The sequence below is a fragment of the Equus asinus genome, chromosome 4 (assembly GCF_041296235.1).
Source record: "Equus asinus isolate D_3611 breed Donkey chromosome 4, EquAss-T2T_v2, whole genome shotgun sequence".
NCBI lineage: Eukaryota > Metazoa > Chordata > Mammalia > Perissodactyla > Equidae > Equus > Equus asinus.
The window spans coordinates 79540401-79563568 of record NC_091793.1 but is presented as its reverse complement, the minus strand read 5'-3'; the positions used below and the strand labels follow the sequence as shown (position 1 = coordinate 79563568).

The 23168-nt window shown below is 37.7% G+C and overlaps 1 protein-coding gene across 21 annotated transcripts in view; it reads right to left on the bottom strand.

Moving 5' to 3' along the window:
- R3HDM1 (R3H domain containing 1) overlaps positions 1-23168 on the bottom strand; it is a 114251-nt gene that overhangs the window by 22311 nt on the left and 68772 nt on the right. For all 21 annotated transcript variants that reach the window (XM_044769001.2, XM_044769007.2, XM_044769010.2 and 18 more), the window contains 2 exons: positions 22666-22820; positions 19416-19567 (listed from right to left, as the gene is read on the bottom strand). In XM_044769001.2, coding sequence (XP_044624936.1) covers positions 19416-19567; positions 22666-22820 — 307 coding nt within the window. The remainder of the gene's footprint in view (positions 1-19415; positions 19568-22665; positions 22821-23168) is intronic.

The following is a 23168-nucleotide window of genomic DNA, read 5'->3' as shown; positions in this document are numbered from 1 at the left end:
CAGGGTACCTATTGCTGAAGCTAAGTTCAGGGTGAGTGACACTGAGAGGTGGGAACTCTGTTTTTCCCAACCTCCACTGGCAGAACAGAGGACCTACTGTGGGTGTGACATGCTGAGAATACTGGGGCCCTGGCCAATCACTCTTGCCCCAGCTCCTGAAGTGGTGACTCCATGACAAGAGAGGTACGTGGAGGACCCTAGGTTGTGGTTTCTTCACCCTCCACCAAGTGCTCAGCTCACAGGGGAGGATGCTAGTTTGAGAGAAGTGCACCTGACCACAACCTTAGCTCCAGAGCCCTGCCTCAGAGGTTTTTCTTGGGAGAAAACAGGCCATAAAACAGAGAACACCTAGTATCTTCCCAAAAGGATTGCCCTCAATTACAGCAGAGAGGGAAGAAGTTCAAGCCTACCGGTGCTCTCAAGAACAGCTGAGGTTGTAGTAAAGACAGTTGGATTACTTTGCAGAACAATTTATGTGCTAGCGCAATAAAAACAACAGAGCAACAAGCTGGCAGTTAGTGGCGTGTAAAGTTGGGTGTTGTCAGGAAAAGAGAGGAATAGAGTCCTATCAAAATCACTGTCATCTCGGGACAACTGTGAGATACCCAAAGCTTTCCCTGCATGACATATGGAACAACACCAGAGGCTGAACATTTGAAGGGGGTGTGTGTGTGTTGTTCACTTAAATAATATAGCCTGTCACTAAACAAATAAACAAGCGAACAACAATAACAAGTACCCAGAGTTGCTACAATATATTATCTAAAATGTCCAATTAAAAGAAATTGCAAGGCATTCAAAGAAATAGGAAAATATGATTCACATATTGAATAAAACCAGGGAACAGAAATTGCCTGTGTTAAAGAACAGATTTTTCACATTTATCAGAAAAAGACCATAAAGTAGCCACTATAAACATGTTCAGAGAACCAAAGGAAATCATGATTAAAAGAAATGGTGACAATGCTGCATTAACAAATAGAGAATAGTAATAAAGAGATAGAAATTATAAAAAATAGAAATTATGGAGTTGAAAAATAGCTAAAAAAAATTCATTAGAAGGACTCAACAGCAGATGTGAAGTGGCAGAAGAAAGAATAAGTGAACTTGAGGACAGACTGAGAGATTATGCAAGCTAAAGAACAGAGAGAAAAAGAGCCTCTGAGAAATGGGGACATCATTTAAACACACTAACACAGGTATAATGTGATTATCAAGAGGAAGAAAAAATATTCCAAGAAAAAATGGCTGAAAACATAAAAAATTTATTGAAAAACGATAACCTACTCATCCAGGAGCCTCAACAAACTCTAAGCAGGATAAATGCAAAAAGATCCAAAGAGACATCATAGTAAAAATGCTAAAAGTCAAAGACAAGCAGCAAGAGAAAAATGACTAGTTACTTATAATGGAACCCCAATAAGACTAACACAGAGGCTGGCCCTGTGGCATAGTGGCTGAGTTTGGCGTGCTCTGCTTCGGTGGCCCAGGTTTGCGGATTCAGATCCCAGTGCAGACCTACACCATCTGACGCCCATGCTATGGTGGTGACCCACATATAAAGTAGAGGAAGAGTGGCACAGATGTTACCTCAGGGCTAATCTTCCTCACTAAAAAAAAAAAAAAAAAAGGAAAAACAAAGACTAACACAGGTGACTTCCCAGCAGACATGATGGAGGCCAGAAGGCAGTGGGACAACACAGTTCAAGTGGTCAAAGAACCAAATCTGTCAACCAAGATTACTATATTCAGCAAAGCTATCTTTCAAAAGTGAAGGTGAAACAAAGACTTTCCCAAGTAAACAAAAACTAAGAATCTGCTGCTGGCAGACACACCTTACAATAAATACTAATTAGAATCCACACAAAAAGATAAAGAATACCAGTATTATAGACTGAATGTTTGCATGCCCCCAAAATTCATATGTTGAAGTCTTACCCCCAATGTGATGGGTTTTGGAGATGGGGCCTGTAAGAGGTAACTAGGGTTAGATGAGGTCATGTGGGTGGGGCCCTGATCCAATGGGATTAGTGCCCTTATAAGAAGAAACATCATAGAGCTTGCTCTCACTCGCTGCGTGCACATACTGGGTAAAGACCACGTGAGCACACAGAGAGAAGGTTGTCTCCAACCCAAGGGGGAGAACCCTGACCAGACACCAACCCTGCTGGCACCTTGATCTGGGACTTCCAGTCTCCACAACACTGAGAAAACAAATTTCTCTTGTTTAAGCCACCCAGTCTATGGTATTTTGTCATGGCAGCCTGAGCAGACTAATACAACCAGTAGAGATAATTATATAATTGTAAAAGACAGTAGAAATGAATATTTTCCTCCTTTCTTCTAATTGATTTAAAAATCAACTGCATAAAATGAACTTACAAACACAATTTGTTGTTACAATTATTACCGTACCATCTGTAGGCATCTCCTTAGTCCAATTCAGCTTTGCTCTCACCCCCCTCCGCTGTACTATTATTGGCAAATATATTACATTTCTATATATTATCATGAAAACATATGTCCAAACAAAAACTTACAAACTAATGTTTATAGCAGTACTATTCATAATAGTCAAAAGGTAGAAACAACCCAAATGTCTAGCAACTGACATATGGATAAACACATGTGGTATATCCATATGATGGAATATTATTCAGCTATAAAAAGGAATGAACTACTGATGCTACACATGGCTTAACCTTAAAAACACTTTGCTGAGTAACAGCAGCCAGTCATAAAAGACTACATATGATTCCACTCATAAAAACTGTCCACAGCAGGGAAACCGAGAGAGAAAGACAGTAGATTAGTGGCTGGGAGATGGTGGTAGTGGTGGAGGGGTCAGAGGGTGACAGCTAAAAGACCGCAGGGTTTGTTTCCTTTTTTTTTAATCATCAGTATATTTACATTAAAAAAATTTTAATGGTGGTGGAATATACATAATTTACCATCTTACCCCTTTTTAAGTTTACAGTTCCATGCGAGTAAGTGCATTCACAATGTTGTACAATCATCAGGGCCACCCATCTCTAGAAGTCTTTTCATCTTGCAAAACTGATACTTTACCCATTAAACAGCAACTACCCATTCCTCCATTCCCCAGACCCTGGCAACCACAATTCTACTTTCTATTTCTATGAATTTGACTACTCTAGGTACTTCATATAAGTAGAATCACACAATATTTGTCTTTTGTGATTGGCTTATTTCACTTAGAATAATGTCTTCAAGATTCATCCAGGTTGCAGCATGTATCAGACTTTCCTTCCTTTTTTTTCTAAAAAGATTGGCACCCGAGCTAACATCTGTTGGAAATCCTTTTTTTTCCCCTTTTATTTTCTTTCTCCCCAAAGCCGCCCAGTGCATAGTTGTAGGTCCCTCTGGCTGTGCTGTGTGGGACGCCAGCTCAGCGTGGCCTGATGAGCAGTGCTAAGTCTGCACCCAGGATCCGAACCAGTGAAACCCTGGGCTGCTGAAGCGGAGCGCGCGAACTTAACTACTCGGCCACGGGGCTGGCCCCTTTCCTTCCTTTTTAAGGCTGAATAAGATTCCATTTATGTGTACACCACATTTTGTTTATCGATTTATCTGTTGATGGATGCTTGGTTTGCTTCCAGCTCAGAGTTTCTTCTTGAGGCGACCAAAATGTTCTAAAATTGACTATGGTAATGAATATACTAAAAACTATTAAATTGTACACTTTAAGTGGGTGAGTTGTATGGTATGTGAATTTTATCTCAATGATGCTGTTTACAAACAAGATAAATAAGCAAATGGCAGAAAGGACAAAAATGGTGCATATATAAAAGGTATTCGCTAAGAAGTCCTATTAAATGAAGTTGCCCACAAAAAGGTTAATGCTTTAGGAGAACTAACAGCATGGGAAACACTACATAAATGTTATGCCATCATGCCTCTCTTCTCTTTATGGTTTTGCAAACATCATGACTGCTATTTCAAATTATTAGTTTTTTGATGGGAGAAAAGGATCCAGCGTATTCTTCTCAAGCAATAATTAATTCATTTGAGAAGCAAGCCCTGCATCTGCCACAGCTTTTAGTGGCTGTTAAAGATGATGTCTTTGAAAATTTATGAACAGTTGGCAAGGTGTGCTAGGAAGTCATTTGGTTTTCTGCATTTTCAAACCATCTGCTATCTTATTGCCAATGACAGTTAAACAAACTTTCTGAATTTAATAATATTACTGAGTAAACTAATGAGCTGTGTTTCCTGAAGATGCTGTAAGCAATCAATATAATCCATTTGGGGACTATAGTAGTCTGAGCATCACACATTTAATTCTTCCGAATTAAACAGACTGAAGCAGTTAACAGAACAAACACTTTGAAACTCATTGGTCCCAATGTCTGATTCACTATCTCTGACAACTAAGCAAATTTCACTATAAATTAAACCAAACTTAATCAGCCTAGCAGGGGGAAAAAAAGGAAATAGAAAGTTTAAACCATTCAAAGATTACTCCATACTCCTTTTGGATCTTTTTTGCTGGATTTTCCTATTAACAATAGCATTGAATACAATTTTAATTCTACTTGTGGTAAACTTCTAGACGTGGAATTACAGAATAAAAAAGTACAGCAGTTTTGTGTTTTATTAAATATCATAGGTCTGATTTACATAAAAATTGGCTTCATATGTCCAGCAATCAGCAATGTTTGTCTCTATGCATAGTACTGTTAACTGCTTTTATCCTCCTTCTTTTTGGGTAAAGTTGCCTTAATTCTCATTTCTTAAATTCCTGGTGAAAGTGAACATTTTCTCATGTGATGACTTGCTATTAGTTTTCACCAAGTGAGTAAACTATTTATCTCCATGAATTGTTTATTTGTAGTCTTACTGCTATTATTCTAGAACAGAAAGAGGCGATAAAAACGTTTTATACAAGCTTTCATCAGACACATTTGTCACATTCCTCCACATTTTGCTGCTTTCCTTTTGAAATTTGTCTTAATATAATTGTACTGGATCTTCACATTAAAAAAAACTGTAAAATATTCATCTATTCTTTGATAATGCACTTCATATCTTGAATCTTAAATCAGTGAAAAAAGCAAAGTACCAAGAAGAGAATTTTATGAAAATTCTATCCACCTACCAATATCTCTATCTGTGCACTCTGCTTTTCCTCCATTTTTACCTAAGGCTAACCCAGTTCCCTGTGAGTGTTGACTCTCACCCTCCTTGGGGACCTTACAACTCTCCCCTCCCTCCTGTAGCTGCAAATCTTCTCTTTCTACTGTCTTTCCAAACACTTCTTTTCTCAATCAACAAAAAGATGCTCTCTAGACCTCATTTCCGCTTCCCATATACTATTGCAATTCAATGCTCCCCTTTATGAAAACAATTCTCCTCAAAAGTCTCTATTCATTTTCCTCAGTTCCCCTCCTTCCATTCTCTTGGCTTTTATCTCCTAACATCTTCCCCCCTAGATAAGTCTCTCTTCAAGTGGTTTTATTACTCTTTTGGGGGTTTGAAATATATATATATATATATATATACACACACACACACTATATATATAACTACTCAGACATGAGGCTGACCCCTTTCCTTCCTTTGTAAGGCTGAATAAGATTCCATTTATGTATACACCACATTTTGTTTATCCATTTATCTGTTAATAGATGGCTGGTTTGCTTCCAGCTCAGGGTTTCTTCTTGAGGTGACCAAAATGTTCTAAAATTGACTATGGTAATGAATTACTAAATTGTACACTTTAAGTGGGTGAGTTATATATATATATAACTTTTTGTGTATATACACATATACACAAAAGCACCCAGAAATATATGATACAGTTTAAAGAATTATAAAATGAAGAACCATGTAACCTCCCTTTGGATTAAGAAACAGAACATCACTAATATCTTGGAAGCCTCCACACTTTGCCCACCATGCACCTCTAACTGTTGTATAGTAGTGCTCTGAATGAACACACCATTATATATTAATCTACTCTATTCCATTCTATTTGGGTTGTTGCCAGTATTGGGGTAAAGGCTGCTGCCACAAACATTCAAGTACAGGTCTCTGGTACATGGCTGTCAAGTTTCTTTTAAGGCAGAGGCTGGCAAACTTTTTCTGCAGAAGACTAGCTAGAACACATATTTAGGCTCTGAGGGATACATACGGTCTCTGCTGTAGATTCTTCTTTATTTTTTAAAGCATCCTTTAAAAATTTAAAAACCATTCTTAGCTTGTGCGCCATCTTTGATCTGTGGCCACTGCTGACTTCCATGTAAAATACAGACCTAGCAGCAAAACTGCTAAACCACAGGGTGGGCACAATGTCAACATCACCAGAGGTTTAGTTTCTCTCGTGGTTTTACTGTTTTCTGCATAGCGGTTTTACACGTGTTTTGTTGGAATTACTTTTAGGCATTTGCTTTTTTGCTTAGTTTTTAAATTAAATTTAAAAAGTTCATTTTCAAAATGATTCTGTAACAGGTTTTAAAATCAATTAGTGTGAGGCTACCTTTACCCCTCTGTTAAATCCCCTGTGGGGTATTTTTCCTTAAAAAGACTTTAAAAAAAAAACTAAACACTAAAAAAAACTAGCTAGTTTTTCAGCTTTTCTCATCTGTTAAATAAAACCAGTCTTCGCTCACACTTTCAGAGAAGACCAAGATTATTTTCTACAGCTTTACTGAGATATAACTGATGGAAAATAAACTGACAAAGTGTATAATTTGATGAGTTTTGACATACGTATATACCATGAAACCATCATCAGCCCCAAAAGTTGCCTTACGCCCCTTTGTAATCCCTCCCTCTTTTCCTCCCCATGGACTCCCTGCCAAACACTGATCTGTTTTCTGTCACCTAAGAGATCAAATTGCATTTTCTTGAAATTTTTATAAGTGGAACCATATGGTATATCTTTGTCTGGCTCAGGATAATTACGAGATTCATCCAAGTTGTTGTGTGTATCAATAGTTCACTCTTTTTACTGCTAAGTAACATGCCATTGATGACTATATCACAAATAGTCTATACATTCAGTTGTTGCTGGACATCTGGATTGGTTCCAGTTTTCATTTCTCTTGGTTAAAGACCTAGAAGTGGAATAGTTGGGTCATACGGCAGGTCTAAGTTTAACTTTTTAGACAAACTGTTGCCCAAGATGGTTTTTTTGTTTTTATATTACTAATGTTTGAGAATTCTTGATATACTCTCTACATAAGTCCTTTTTCAGATATTTGATTTTCTAGCTAGTATATTGCTTGACTTTTCAATTTTATTCTTTTGTGTTGAGCCAGTTTCCATTTGGTATAATTTTCCTTCTGTCTGAAAGACTTCCTTTAACATTTCTTTCAGTGCAGGGCAGCTGGTGCTTAACTCTTTCAGGTTTTGTATGTTTGAAATAGTATTTATTTCACCTTTGTTTCTGAAAATTTTTTTTCTTCCTGAGGAAGATTAGCCCTGAGCTAACATCTGCCAATCCTCCTCTTTTTTCTGAGGAACACTGGCCCTGAGCTAACATCCGTGCCCATCTTTCTCTACTTTATACGTAGGATGCCTTTATACGCAGGCTTGCCATGCGGTGACACGTCCACACCCAGGATCCAAACCGGTGAACCCTGGGCCACTGAAGCGGAACCTGCACACTTAACCACTGCGCCACTGGGCCGGCCCCTGAAATTTTTTTTTTTTAAAGATTGGCACCTGAGCTAACAACTGTTGCCCATCTTCTTTTTTTATTTCTTCTCCCCAAAGCCCCCCAGTATATAGTTGTATATTCTGGATGCAAGTGCCTCTGGTTGTGCTATATGGGATGTCGATGTCGCCTCAGCATGCCTGACGAGTGGTGCCATGTCAGTGCCTGGGATCTGAACCGGCGAAACCCCAGGTGCCGAAGCAGAGCGTGCGAACTTAACGACTCAGCCATGGGGCTGACCCCGTGAAAAATGTTTTTACTGGTATAGAATTCTAGGTTTTTTCTTTTACTACTTCAGATAAAGATGTTGTGCTACTGTCTTCTGGCTTGTATTGTTTCTAACAAGTCTGCTGCCATTCTTATCTTTGTTCCTCTATATAAGTCTTTTTATCTCTGCTGCTTTTATGACGTTTCTCTTTATAACTTTCTGAGAAGTTTCCTTCATGTTTCTCGCTTGGAGATTGTTGAACTTTTTGAATCTGTGGGTTTATAATTTTCATCAAATTTTGCAAAATTTCAGCTATTACTTAGTCACGTATTGTTTTGTTCTCTCCTTTCTTCTCTTCTGAGGATGCCAAATGCACACATTAAGTCCCTTGAAGAGCACTGATGCTCTGTGCATTTTTCCCAGTCTTTTCTCTCTCTCTCAATTTTACATTGGCATTGTTTCACAGTCAGTTTCAACTGACCGATTTTTCTCATTACTGACCTTAGTTTCCTACTTCTTTACATACTTGGTAATTTTTGATTGGTCACAGTTAACAGTTTAGTTACAGAAACAGTTAAGCTACCTGGAAACAATTTAACTCTTTTGGGTCTTGCTAAATTTTTCCCATTACTGAGACAATATCCTTTTAAGTCCTCTACTCAATGCTTCATGTATTATGAGGTTTTGACACTCATATATGGATGTACATAAATATATAAATTCATATATTTATGAATATAAACTATTCCTGACTTTGTGTGAGCTCCAGGGATTGTCCTGTTGTTACTTCTGAGTGGTTGTCTTCCTGGTCTTGGGTGGTTTTTGCACATACATGTGCCAACCAGCAATCAACTAAGACTCAAAGGGCTCCCTTTGTAGATCTCCAAGGTCTCTCTTTGTACCTCTCTTCTCCTTAGTGCTCTGCCCTGTAAACTCCAGCCACCTTGGCTTCCTTGAACTCCTAACTCTGTCTCTTTAAGTTAGGGAGAGGCTCTGCTTGGGGTCCCACTCCCTGAGTTGTGGCTGGGAAGCTCTCTAGGCAGCAAGCTGGGGCAACCATAAGACTCACTTTGTTTGTTTTCCCTCTCTCCGAGTTTACTGTCCTTCAATGCCTAAAGAAAACTGTTGTGTCATCTATTTTGGGGGTTTTAAATTTAATTAATTAACTAATTAATTAATTTTTGGAGGAAGATCGGCCCTGAGCTAACTACTGCCAGTCTTCCTCTTTTTGCTGAGGAAGACTGGACCTGAGCTAACATCCATGCCCATCTTCCTCTATTTTATACATGGGACGCCTACGACAGCATGGCTTTTGCCAAGTGGCGCCATGTCGGGACCTGGGATCCGAATCGGCAAACCCCGGGCCACCGAGAAGCAGAATGTGCAAACTTAAGCGCTGCACCACTGGGCCGGCCCCTGGGGGTTTTAAATTTAACAGAGGAGTATAAACTCGGTCCCTATTACTATATCTTGGCTGGAAATGAAAGTCAAGAGGATGTTGATTTTTAAGATCTTTTCATCAACATGCCTCATATTGTCCCCAACACCAGTAAGTAAAATACAGAAGTCAGCACATTCTCAAACCACAGAAATTATTCACAAAATACACAGGATACGCCAGAAGGGCACTCCTAAGACAGATCTCTTCTGCTTCCTAAACTTGGCCTATCTCAGGGGATTGCTTGTTATCTAGGTTACTTATGGCCTGGAGAGATAGCAAATAAAATGGCAAGCCATTCAACATCTTAGGCTGTGCAGAAAGTCACTGTGGATTTTTAGAAACTCTCTGGAAAAGCTTAAAATTTACATGAGGAAGAAACCTGTAAAAATCTAATGAATCATTCAAAAGTAGGCAGGGAAGATTAAGAAATTTACTCTTTTTCCCTTATGTTTTAAAAATATTTTATTATCTGACACTCTCTTTTCTACAAGTTCTCTTTCTTTTATCTTTCAAAAAAGTACTACCTATTTTTGAATAAATACTCTTGACCTTTTATCCACAAAACTTCACGAACTGTCTAAACTTGTTATTTCCTTCTTAGAGTTCTTTAATCTACCACATACTATCTCAAAGGCTACAAATGACCTCTTCTTGTTACAGCCAATATTTTTTGGCCTCCTTAATGGTCTTCATCTTCCTCAGCAACATTTGACAGTTAATCTTTGAAATCTCATTGTACGTTGGCATTCATATCCCTTTTTTCCTATGCTGTTAGCCTTCATTTCAAACTACTTCCTCTTGTCTTTTTTCGTTGGCTGTTAATTATCTAGTATAGGGGTTGGCAAACTATGGCCAGTGGGCCAATTATGGCCCACTGCCTGCTTTTGAATGGCCCACAATCTAACAGTAGTTTTTACAGATGAACATTTGCAATCAATTTGATGACAGAGAATACTAACGCTGAACCCAAATTAAATGAAATGGTATCCCCCACCAAAGCAATTCTCTTTTGTTCACTGGTAGACCTGCATTTTAAAAAGTGTGCTCAATTATTGTATTTTTAATTTTGTCAATAAAAAATTTTTGGTATTTTCTCTCTTGTTATATAAATACCTAAAATAGTATCCACAATTTTATATCTAGACCTATAAAGTCTAAAATATTTCCCGACCCTAGATCTGATAGGTATTTTATTCATTTTTTCTGCTTTATCTCCCCAAATCCCACTGGTACATAGTTATAAATCTTAGTTGTGGGTCCTTCTAGTTATGGCATGTGGGACGCCACCTCAACGTGGCCTAGACGAGCGGAGCCATGTCCTCGTCCAGAAGTCGAACCAGCGAAACCCTGGGTTGCCGCAGCAGAGCGCGAGGTTTTGCATAAAATGTCACCTCTCCCCCCATTCTTTAAAGGTATCTACTTAAATATTATTTTATTCTAAAATAGTACTAGTAACAGTCATTTTCAGTAAGTTCACAAAAAATGAAATAGCTATAGCATTGTCTCCCCTTCCCATTTAACATCGTTATCATCAATAAAACTTAATTTACTAATTAATTTTGCTGATAAATACATGCCTACAAAAATAGTAAAAAGCTGTTATATTCAGTGAAGAGAAAAATGTATGTTCTGAAAAGGCAATGTTTTAGCACCAAAAGTAACTTTCTTATTACATTTATTTCTCGAGGCAAGGTGTTAACAACTTCCTTTTTAATAACAACAGAAGTGAAATTTCACTAAACGATGTGGTTCACACTGAGACTTTGTTATCAACGATCATTTCAAAGGATGGCTGAGGCAAATAAAAAACCGAAAATGCAAAACTAGAAGTTCAGGAGAAGTAAGGTGAATCCAAGACAGGTTCCAGAAGTAGGACAAAGGGACACTAGAGGAATACTGGGATACAAAAATGAGGAAAAACAGACTGTGGGAAGGAAAAAGTGAAAAGACTTCAAAGCAGGTTTTCTGTTTCATTATTTCATAAAGATTCTGTGAGGCATTTTTTAGATTTCAGAAAAATAAAGGTTACAGTCTCTTCAAGTTTCTCTCTATGGATGCTAGTCCTTTGAGATTACAGATCAAAGATAAAGGTGAGTTCTCCTTCTGAGATTCAAGATAAAAATGGGAAAATGAAAGGTAAAATAGAAGAGAAAACTATCAAAATGAGAGCATTTTGAAGATATTATCCAGCTAGCTTGCCACTTTTGAAGACTCTATAGGAATGAAATAATTTTCTCTCCATACTGAAGACTGAGAGAAATCCCACGATTAGTTGTACAACTAGTTTCTCTGACCAGGACATGGCTTGCTGAAAGTGACAAGATACAACCTGTATCAGACTATGCTAATTTTCACAGTACACATAACCACGCGATCCAATCAAAGGCGAAGTCACTTTAGTGATAGTGATAGCTGAAAGGTTGAGATGAAAGTAGAGATGATAATTCAAATTCTACTTTTCTGCATAATGAGCCTCTGCAAGAAAATGAAGTTACTAAGCAATTCAAGCTAAGGGAGAAATTTTTCAAAACAAGGGTCACTTAGCATTCTTATAGAAATGTCATTTCTTCTTATAATCTGGTAATTACAATCTGATAATGGAGTGAAGGTCATTACAGTCCATTTAGTAAAAACATAAGAGTGTTTGGATCAGGACCCTGTAGCTTAGAGTTTAAGATATACTTTCCATCTAACAAACTGAGATTTATTGTACTTGTTGGTAGGAGTAATTTATGGATAAAAACTTACTAATAAACAATGACAAACAGACATTATGCCTTTCTTGCAAACGTGTAAAATATGACTGGGTTATGGCTTCTGGTGCACAGTTGAAGTCTATGGACGAAAACAAACCAGAGGGCTGGTTAATTTAGGCCAGTGGGTCTCAGTTCTCAAAGAATCAACTGGAGGGCTTTAAAAAGTAATCATGTTCAGGCTTAAGATGAGGCCCAGACCAATGCAATGAGAATACAGAGGGCTGGGGGTTGTGGCTTGTAGTTTTAAAGAGCTCTCCAGGTGATTCTAATATGCTGCCATGATTAGGAATCACTGGTAGACATGTTAATAAGGTAGGGCACTAGAAATCAGGAAAGTCTTCAAACCGTCAGGTTAAATTCTATCCTGGACCTTCTCTGTGTTTCATAGTCTCTATATAAATATAGAATAAATAAAAATAAAAATAAACACATATTCTTATCCTTTTCAGAAGGACGCTGTGAAGACAAACAAGATTCTAGAAATGTAAAAACTTTGGGCAAGAAAAAATTTTGGAAGAAAGGTTTTATTTACCTTTCTAAGCTTTCCATGATAAAGACACCATTTTAGTAGGAATAAAACTGGGGGTGAAAAAATGTTGACCAGGTAGGTAGAGTTCAAACTATAATGCTAAGGTTAGATATCATTTGGTTAGCCAAATGTTTAATATCCAGACATATGTTGTTTCTTTATACTCCCAAATTATCCCTTCCTTATATTCATTTTGCATGACTATCTAACTGCTTAACATGCATAAATTTAGCTTTCCATAAAAACTGTAGCTCCATAAGGACAAGGACTATGTCCTAGCTTTCCGTCATATCTAAATATATTAAAATATGTAAATTATTGCTGGATTTAGTCTTTGGAATTAGAGAGAAAAGCAAACTTTCTAGAGTTCTGAAAAATAAAGCCTACAGACTTGTCAGGCTTGATACTCTTTACCTGAACATCACACTTTAGTAAGATTTAGCAGGCTTTAGCAGTGGAGATGACTAAAACTCTGTAACAATACGAACGCCTATACTGTTAATGCATTTTGCATATCTTTATGGTGCCTAACACAGTACGAGGTCAAATTCAGCTGATTCTCATTATTTGTGACAGTTATGTTCTATAAAGTCATGTGAACAATGTATTAGCAAATAGTGAGCCACTGTTCCCATGAGATATACAGGGTTAGGTTACAGCAAGCCTCTGGGCACAATATTTTCATCAACTGATCAGTACATAACCTGTGTGTGCTTCCATTTAAAGGCATTCTATTTAACATATATTTCTTACAGTAACTAATTATATGCAATATTTCTTTGTAATAAAACATTATTTGAGAAGGCTTTAACATTTCCTGACCCTGACTAACTGATCATAAATCTCTGGCTTTCGGCCTCACAACAATGCTGTCCCTATGAGTTTTTTTATCATTCCTCATGCCACGAATCCACAAATTTAGCTGCTTTTCCATAGCTTCATGACGCACTTTAGATGTTACTAATTGAGCACTCTCTGGAGTAGTCTCACATACAGATTGGTGAATTTCCTCTTCTTTTTTCTGGATGTGCCATATTGTTGATTCATTAACACTGAGTTGATGGCCAATGGGAATATAATTCACACCCAAACACACATATTTACTCCCTAAGACACATTACAGCCTTCTTGTGCTTAGGAATGCTAGACAGAACTTCAGCACTAGGGTCAGGGGCCTTTTTTTTTGTTTTTTGAGGAAGATTAGCCCTGGGCTAACATCTGCTGCCAATCCTCCTGTTTTTTTCTGAGGAAGACTGGCCCTGAGCTAATATCCGTGTCCATCTTCCTCTAACTTATATGTGGGATGCTTGCCACAGCATGGCTTGACAAGTGAGGGGTGCGTAGGTCTGCACCTGGGATCCGAACTGGTGAACCCTGGGCCGCTGAAGCGGAATGTGCAAACTTAACTGCTGCACCACCAGGCTGGCGCCTCAGGGGCCATTTTAAGCAGCAAAATCACCAAATAAAAGCACAAAAATGCAAAAAGTGGGGCACAAAATAGACTGTGAAAATGACACTTTTTTGAGGTATGAGAGCTGAAATAAGGAGGCAGAGTATCAATTTGTTTGACCATAGCAGAGAGAATGTAGCATGACCCAAATTTTTCACTGTTCTGCGCATGTTTGTGAATGACTGAGAAGGCATTGCAAATATCTATTTTGGGATTATAAATAAATTTTAGCAAACGGGTAAATTTGCAAATATAAATCCACAAGAGGATCAACCATACATATTTCTCTTTATGTAAGTAAATCTGAAGAGATAATGCAATACATTTTTTCATTTCTTAGCTTAATGTTTATGCAGATTTCAAATTCAGTGAGGTAAATAGAGATAAATTTTCTTAAATCCAACAAAGGGAGTGTCTTTGAAGAAGTATTGGTTTGGCATACCAGAAAAGAACAAAGATGTAGATTCTGGTTAACACAGAACGCATGAGTAAATCAGAAAAGAAAAAAGTCACATTAAAGAAATTCATATCTTATTAAATTTAGTCTATTTGGGAATAATACCCAAAATAAAAATATTTGCTGCTTGAAGGACAAATAATGACATGCTGTGGTTTCTTCCAGCTCTCTTATTTGCTTTTTTGGGAAGTGTCTAGCCACTATAATAATCTGGAACAGAGCTCAGAACCAGGTATGCACTAAAGGCACATGAACTATTAAAACAGATGCCACAAATTCCTCAAAAATATCACAACATTTTTTCATAGTACAGTCCTCCAGGATCTGACTCACAGCCTTTGTTTTTGTTTTTTCCCCCTTCTTCTTCTTCTTCTCCCCAAAGTCCCCCAGTACACAGCTGTACATTCCAGCTGTAGGTCCCTGTGGTTGTGCTATGTGGGATGTTGCCTCAGCATGACTTGATGAGTGGTGCCATGTCCGCGGCCAGAATATGAACTGGCGAAATCCTGGGCTGCCAAAGCAGAGTGTGCGAACTTAACCACTCGGCCATGGGGCCGGCCCCCACACCTTTTGTTTTTAAAAGCACAGTTCTGGTAACTTCATTGCAGATTTAAAGCAGGTACACTGACAATAACTGACAGCAAGAAAAGAGACTCTAAATTTAGAAAGTAAATGAAAATATCCCCAACATGCTTCAAAATACTGTCAGTGGCACAAGATAATCACTGATGCTCAAGATTATGGCTCTGAATCAGCAATAAACCATTAAACTATTTTCAGCGTACTCTACTTAAGAGCATAGGCAAGTACATATTTTAGAATAATTTCAATACACAAAGTCTTGGACATGTAATTCCTAACCAAACCTGTGAAGTACTATTCCTATTTTACAAATGAGAAAACCAAGGTGCAAAAGGACTAAGTAACTTGCCTAAAGTCATAGAGGTTTGAAGTCAGGTTTTGTTTGATTCCAAAGCCTGTGTTTCTTTCTAACCACATCACGCCAGCTAATAACTAAGGCCTAATGGCACATACAAGATTCAGTAATCTAAAAAAGGAGTTAATTTAGGTCATCTCATGCCCTGATATCCGATCGGTGAGATTCCATGATGAATAGTCTCAAGGAATATGGCATATATTTGGACTTCTGAGAAAATGGCAGAAGAATGACCAATTGGGCGTGCATTTACAGGTACTGTGTGGTAAAATAAACAAATATAAGCTGGCAGAAAAAAAATCCATCATTATCAGTTGTAATACTAAATTCGAATGGACTAAATTCTCTCACCATATGTCAGGCATGATACGGTTGTATGGAAAACAAAACCAAGTTGTAGACTTCTTTTCTTTCTGTTTTTTCCCCCCAAGTCCCCCCAGTATATAGTTGCATATTTTAGTTGTGGGTCCTTCCAGTTGTGGTACGTGGGATGCCGCCTCAGCACGGCCTGATGAGTGGTGCCATGTCTGTGCCCAGGATCTGAACCAGCGAAACCCTGGGCCACTGTGGCGGAGCACGTGAACTTAACCACTCGGCCACGGGGCCGGCCCCAAGACGTTTAAAATTATTATAAACTCCATTTCATATATCTGTGCTAATCAATCTTGCTCACGTTTCCATATATGTATTAGTATATGATTAGGTGCAAGGAAAAGAGTGAGGAAGGATACAGACCAGAACAGAAACATGGTTACCTAGCGTGTGTGTATGTGAAGTGATCCACGTGGAAGGGGTGAGGAGAGAGAAAGTTAGAACAACAACAAAAACCTGCCTGTATAACATGATGCCGTTGATGTAAAACTGTGTGTGAAGAAATTAAAAAAAAAACAACCAAACAACAATGTTTTAAACTAATATTTACTAATCTTATAGTCACAACATATTATTAGGGGAAAAATGCAAGATAATGTCTATTTCATTAGAACCTACCAACTAATTCCAATATATGTGTGTCCATAGGCGTCTATGTTTGTTTGGGTAGGAGGCTAATGTGACAGAATGCCTCCAGCCTGTGCATGATGATTAGCTTTCCTTTTACACATCTTTGTATTGACTCCTTCACTTGTGTTAACAAGCATGATTTATAATTCAAAGAAATTAATGAAAAAATTTAAAAGTATATAGAGATTACAGAAAGAGAATAATATTAAGGCCAATAATATGGTACATAAACGATAATTATATACATGGTCATGTGGTGCTTAACGATGGGACTACGTTCTGAGAAATGCGTCATTAGATGATTTCGTTGTGTGAACATCACAAAGTGTAGTTAAATAAATCTAGATGGTATAGCCTACTACATACCTAGGCTATATGGTACTAATCTCATGGGACCACTGTTGTATATGTGGTCTGTTGTTGACTAAAATGTTATGCAGCTCATAATTCTATGTACAAGCACATATGTGCAAGCTGGCCTTTGCCATTAAAGAAGTGTGTTCATTCTGTATGGATTTACCAAGCTTCCATTCTGGGCCAGGCTCTGTACTAGGTGCTTGAGTATTCAGACAAACCTCTGCTCTTGTGTGTAAATACACTGGAATAGGTAAGATTAATAATAAATGTAAATAAATAATATAAACATAAATACATTAATAATAAATGTAATTTATACAAGCTAGTAAATCTAGATTTATGAAGGAATGGTCTCTATATATTAGCTCTTCGATGGTAATTCAATGATCTGATTAATAATAAATGCCAACAGTTGATCTTTAAGTTGGAAATCTGAAATACCACTGCAATTTGGTTATTAAATACAGCCCAGAACCAGAAATAAAATTTTCTGTAAAAGAATGCTATTGTATTTTGAAAAGTGCCATTAGTTAGTCACAAACATTTTTTCATCCAAAAGGATCCTTAATTAATTCTGTATGTAAGACTTGACTTTCTAGCAAATAACTGGTCTAAAAGGTACCAGGATACAAGTCTGACAGGATACACATTCCTGCTTTATGTGCAACCCATTCTATTTCTCACACTGGTAATCTGTAGTTGGAAGAGATCAATGACAGTTTGTTAGACAGTAACCAATCACTATTGTCAACTCACAGCTAGCTTATTTCAAATTTACCAGCCTCACCTAGGTCACAGCCCTAAAGTGCATATAATTCCAAAAACTTTTTCTCAAGATTCAAGTTGGAAGTTGTTGAGGAATCTCATTTCTCTTCGTATTGCCCAGCTTCCAAACTATTCCTCAGGCCAAGTCTAGCTCTCCAAAGTTTTACTTTCCTTACTGAAGCAGACCCAGGGACTAGAAGTATGTGTGGTTGTTTCCAAAGTGTAGGCATCAGCAACCACTTGACAGCTTCTGAATTCTGCCATCATGCTTAAAACAAGGCTGATTGTAGAGGGGAACAGAGAATTGTGCCCTCTCACTTCTAAACACACTCCCGGGGCTAGCTCCTTCAGAAGCCAAGTAGACACGATCTTCTGTGTTTCAAGGGATCGACAAATATAACAGACACGCGACGGTGTTAAAGTCTAAGCCATTCTTATAGGCTTCATCTCCTTCCTCCATGAAAGCCCCTATATCCAGCATGCAGGCCCACAAGGAAGTTATAAAAACACGTGTCTTTTGTTCTCAAATAAGTCACTGTTTTAAGTAATACTTATTTCTCTCAGCTCTGCCCTACACAGGAATGACTACTTTGGTAATTTTCTCTCAGATAAACAAAAGGTTAGTTACACTTTGGCTCAAAAAGCAGGTAATTCAGCAATTTTTGCACTCTCCCTTTCAGCTGCTTTAGCACAGAATTCTGCCTCTCACACTTCGGAACCTGAATTGGTATCACAGACCCTAAACTTGTATAAATTAGAAAAAGAGACTCAGACTGAGAGTACTTTGTCCCTGCTTAAAGGACTGAGACTCATACAACAAAAAGGAAATTTTAACGCAGAATACATTTCTATTTTCATTGTGTAGCAGCTCTACCTCAAAAGAGCTGGGGCTCACTATAATATCAAACTCCAAAGGTGCCTGTGAGATTCACAACCAACTTGCTGTTTAAAAAGCCTAGGTCTCTTCAACCTGTGGCAGCCAAAGAGCCCAGAAAGAGAGGAAATGACTTCCTGTGTGTGTGTGCTTCTGACAACAAATGAAAGCCAAGTCCCCATTTCCCCAAGCAGATTCCATGAAGCCCTCTTCACCCCTAAATAGCATCTGTAACCATAACCGGGTGACAACTTCTTATCAGCAATTATAACTTAGGATCCTTTCTTAAAAAGCACACTGCAATGCGGCCCCTCTGGCAACCTTAAAGGGATGTCACGAGAATAAAGGAAAGACTGTGATACATTCTGACTACGGACTACAGGTACCCAATTCAAAGGAAGATTACTATTTTTAACACATTAGGCTTATCAGAGAAGCTTCTGTTCTTCCAAGTTGAAGCAGCTAATGGAATGCTTCACGACTTGCTTTAATATAGAGCTACTATCATCTGCTTCTCTCATATGCCTCCCTTCCCTTCCTGACGAAAAATGAGCTCCCCAGAGCCTGAAAAATCTCAGCAAGATATTTTGCTGCTTAGGTTATATACAGGAAATACACTCTCTCCAAACTCCTACAAAAACCTTAAATGTTAACACACAAACGCTTTGAACTCCAAGGTCTATGGCCAACTATTATTCCATTTGGGTGAGTAAAAGGAGACTGGCCTACTTTTAGGCACATGAGAGAAAATTTGACTCTCCTTTAGTTTACATATACAATGCTTTGCTTATACTGATTTTGTTAAAAGAAATATTAGAAAAATAGATTGTATCATAGTTTTTCTATTCTATATTAGAGAATGAGCTTAGGTAATGCAACTTAGGCAACTTTAAAATTAGCAACAGACCATAATCCTGACAAACACTGACAAACTATAGGATTTCTTAGTCATACTCACCTTAAATTATTTTGTTGGCCAGGTGGAATGACACTATAGTAAACTGGCATTCCTGTTGTGGGCATAGATCCTTGATTAGACTGATTAGGGAACATAACAGGCTGCTGATAAGTCTGATGGGCAATTCCTTGAGAACCTTGAGGCAGTGAAACCTAAAATTTGAAAGACAATTTAAAGGGAAAAAGGTTCTTCAAAACCTTGCAAATGTTAATGTCTCCAGCCTCCATAAACTTTCAAGTAGAGCAGTTAGAAATAAGCTAAAATTGCCCATAGGCTGTCCTGATAAGCTAGCCAGAAGCACTAGCACTTTATTTCTGTGTTCTTTCCAGGCAGCTATTGCTTTTGGCTAGCGTTTGTCAACTGTACAGTAGGCTAGAAAGACGTGACTTATGACCCTAAGTAAAAGTTACTAAAAAAGAAACCATTTCCAAATAAGGATGACCATTTGACATGGAAAGAGTAATACAGTTTACCTCACGTAGGGGCATTAGAGAGATAGCGGATCAAAAAGAGGGTGAGCTTTAGAGCTAAAGATATCTAGATGTAATACCGGCTCCATCAGTTTACTATGCGACAGTGGGCAAATGACTTAACTATTCTGAGGCCCCACAGTTCCTCATCTGAAAAAATGGGATGCCACCTCCATCTCAGGGGAGCTATCATCTCTACTACAATCTCCGTTTACAGGACCTGGCACAGCAGGCATTTGGTGAACAGTGGATCTTTCAATCCTGTGTTCTATCTTATCTATATACGAAATCACATGAACGTAATGGATTCTTCAATTCTCTATTTCAGTCATCTAGTTTCTAAAATGGAAATCACATAGGCATAATGGGTTCTTAATTTACAAATGTGCCAGAATATTACGGTTGGATTACAGTGATTTTGGTAAATAAAGCCAACATAAAAGCTTCTGGTGACGATTATGATGATGATGTTAGCAACAGTAGTAGAATGATACTATTAGTAGTAACAGTGATCATAATGAAAGTTAACATTACCGAGGGCTTACTACCATGTGTCAGGTTCTGCTCTAAGAACTTTACGTATATTACTGCATCAAGACTTCCTAGACTCTGAAAGGTACTTGCATCATTTCTGTTTTCAGACGGGGAAATTGCCCAAGGTTGTGGAGCTGGTGAGTAGGGAGGTCAGGATTGGGCTCTAGAGCCTCAGTTCTTTAAGTGCTTCACTCTTCTCTATATCTGGGCTCTGTGATTTGTAAGTTAATAATTAACTTCTAAGTCTTGCCTATACACCATGTTTCTGAAATGCAACCAGTCCTTTCAAAATACACAGTTATCTCTTAATTACTTTCAATTTGGCTCAATTATCACAAAGAGAAAGTTACTTGTTTAATTTATCCAACTCTGTATAACATATTTCAGTCTTTTTATCTACTGAGGCAGTGTAACATTCTGAGATTATTATTTCTGATTGTATCTAAGTTAGTATATATGCAACGCAGATCTAGGCAAAATGACACAGCTCAATCTAGATGATTTAAAATACAGAATAAATTTCTAACTGGTGATAAAGAAAAAACTGAAGTGCCAAAAAAGATAGGCAACAATGCTTGAGAATGCACACCACAGAACACTCTCTACTGAGGACAGATGACTTTTCCGGCTTATTTCTTAGATGACAGTGCATCACCACCCAGCTTATCTACCAAATGCAATAGGAAGTATAAAGCAGGTGGTCATTCATTGCTTTTCAGAGCAATACTTCTCACAATCATTCACCCAGTGTGAGGATTACATGAAATACCGTGAGAAGATAATGTACAACTTGTAAAAAAGCATGCTATCGAAATTTTAATAACTGTATTAACTCTGAAACATTTCAGTATCTAGCTCCATTTTAAAAAACTACGCTAACAAGGCTGTAATTTACTTAAAAACTGTATTTCTTGCACTATACGTAACCTAAAGGTCAAGGGCAGATATTATTACACAGTGCCTGGGCATCTAATAGATACTGGATTAGGTACTATGATCAGGGTCCTTGACAAGAGAACATTTCGGCTTGGTACTGATCCTGTCTAATGTCTAGCTAAAAAGGAAGTAGGGGGTTGGCAGTCTTGCGTGTTTAGGCTCAAGCAGGGAGAATAAGGAGAAAAAGCAATGTGTAATATGAGAGAAAAGAAAGACAAAATCTAGTTTCACGATTTATCTTTTTTCCTTAGTCATTTTCTATTATCAAAGGCTTCAAAAGTAGACACACTCTTAGCACTCAACAGGCCTTGACAATCCCGCGTTTTACATTTTACTTTCAATTTTCTGGAATTATATAAAATACACCAGCATCTTTGCTCATCTCCTTCCCTGTCCCCAGAATGTCTTCTTAACCGATGTCTGCCCATAATTTTCTTTTAAGAGCTAGTTAAAGGTCTGTATTAAGTCCTCAACCTGCTCAAGGCTGTACTTCATGATCCCTTCAGTTAACAGCCTGTATACCATCACTAATTTATTTACATGTGTTTAGATAAAATACATGCACATTTATCTTCCCAACTAGATTGTTTTCAACCTTGTTGAGATGAATGAAAATGGTCTTTGGATTTCTTAACATTAGACTCAGCTATGGAAAACCATGAGGCTAATAAAACAAACCTACTTGCAAGTTATTCCAGAAAGACGAAGGAAGGTAAAACAAATTTCTGAAAATGTGCCACATTATATACAAAAATCTGACTCATTTATGAAACCATAGGTATTTCTACTTTAGAACTATAAATTGAAATCCATGACATGCCATTCCTTTTTGGGATTAAGGTGGGGGAAAAAAATCTATTCCAGCATGGGAAATTACACATTTTTCTCTATTCTATAAACACTGATTTATACTCTCTACTCTATGTTACTATTTCAAATACCTACCTCCACCTCTATTTTCCCTCCCATTCCACTCTCTCATCAAAAGAGACTTTCTAAGGAGCTGAAGAATAAAGTAAGACAATTGTTTACGAATTTATATAGTTCAAAACACAGACAATGCCAGACAAAACTTGTCAATATAAACGTGGTTGAGATATTTTTTTCTAAAAGTTAACGAAGTGAAGGAATAAAGCAATAAAGTGAGGACAAAACAAAGCTGCTATGACTAATAACTCTTAAGACTATAAAGTTATGTATTACCGAAGCATTTTCCCTATTAGAAGGAGAAGAGAGAAGATGCGTCATAGCTATACATTTTATTTATTCAAAATCACCTCTACTCAAAGTAGGGAAGAGCGACGACGTACCTGATATGATGGCACTGAAGGGTAGGGGATGACTACTCCTTGAATCTGATTTCCAATGCTGTTGGGTTGGCCACCAACTAGGCTCTGACTCTGGGGTTGCTGAACTCCAATTATTCCTTGGTAGTTTTGCTGCTGGTTGGGCATAACTTGATAACCTGTAATGGCACAATGAGTTAAATCCTGCTTTGAATCCAACTTATTTCATCTAGTAGGATGTTTTTGTACTTTAAGCACCTACTTTGTTTTCTAAAATGACAGAATTTTGTTTAAACAGCAAATTTCAAAACTCTCTATTATGAGAGCTAAGATTTAAAAGGTTTACTATGTAGACAACCCAAGTCAGCACATTTTTCCCCCTTAAAATACATTCAAAACAAATTTGTGTACAAAGATTTCCCTTGTAGTTGAGGAAATTTATAAGCTCACAGACTTAGTTTACACAGCCAGTTACTATTCAGTGTGTATGTATTACAATCTCTTATGACAACTAGTTTCTGGGGACC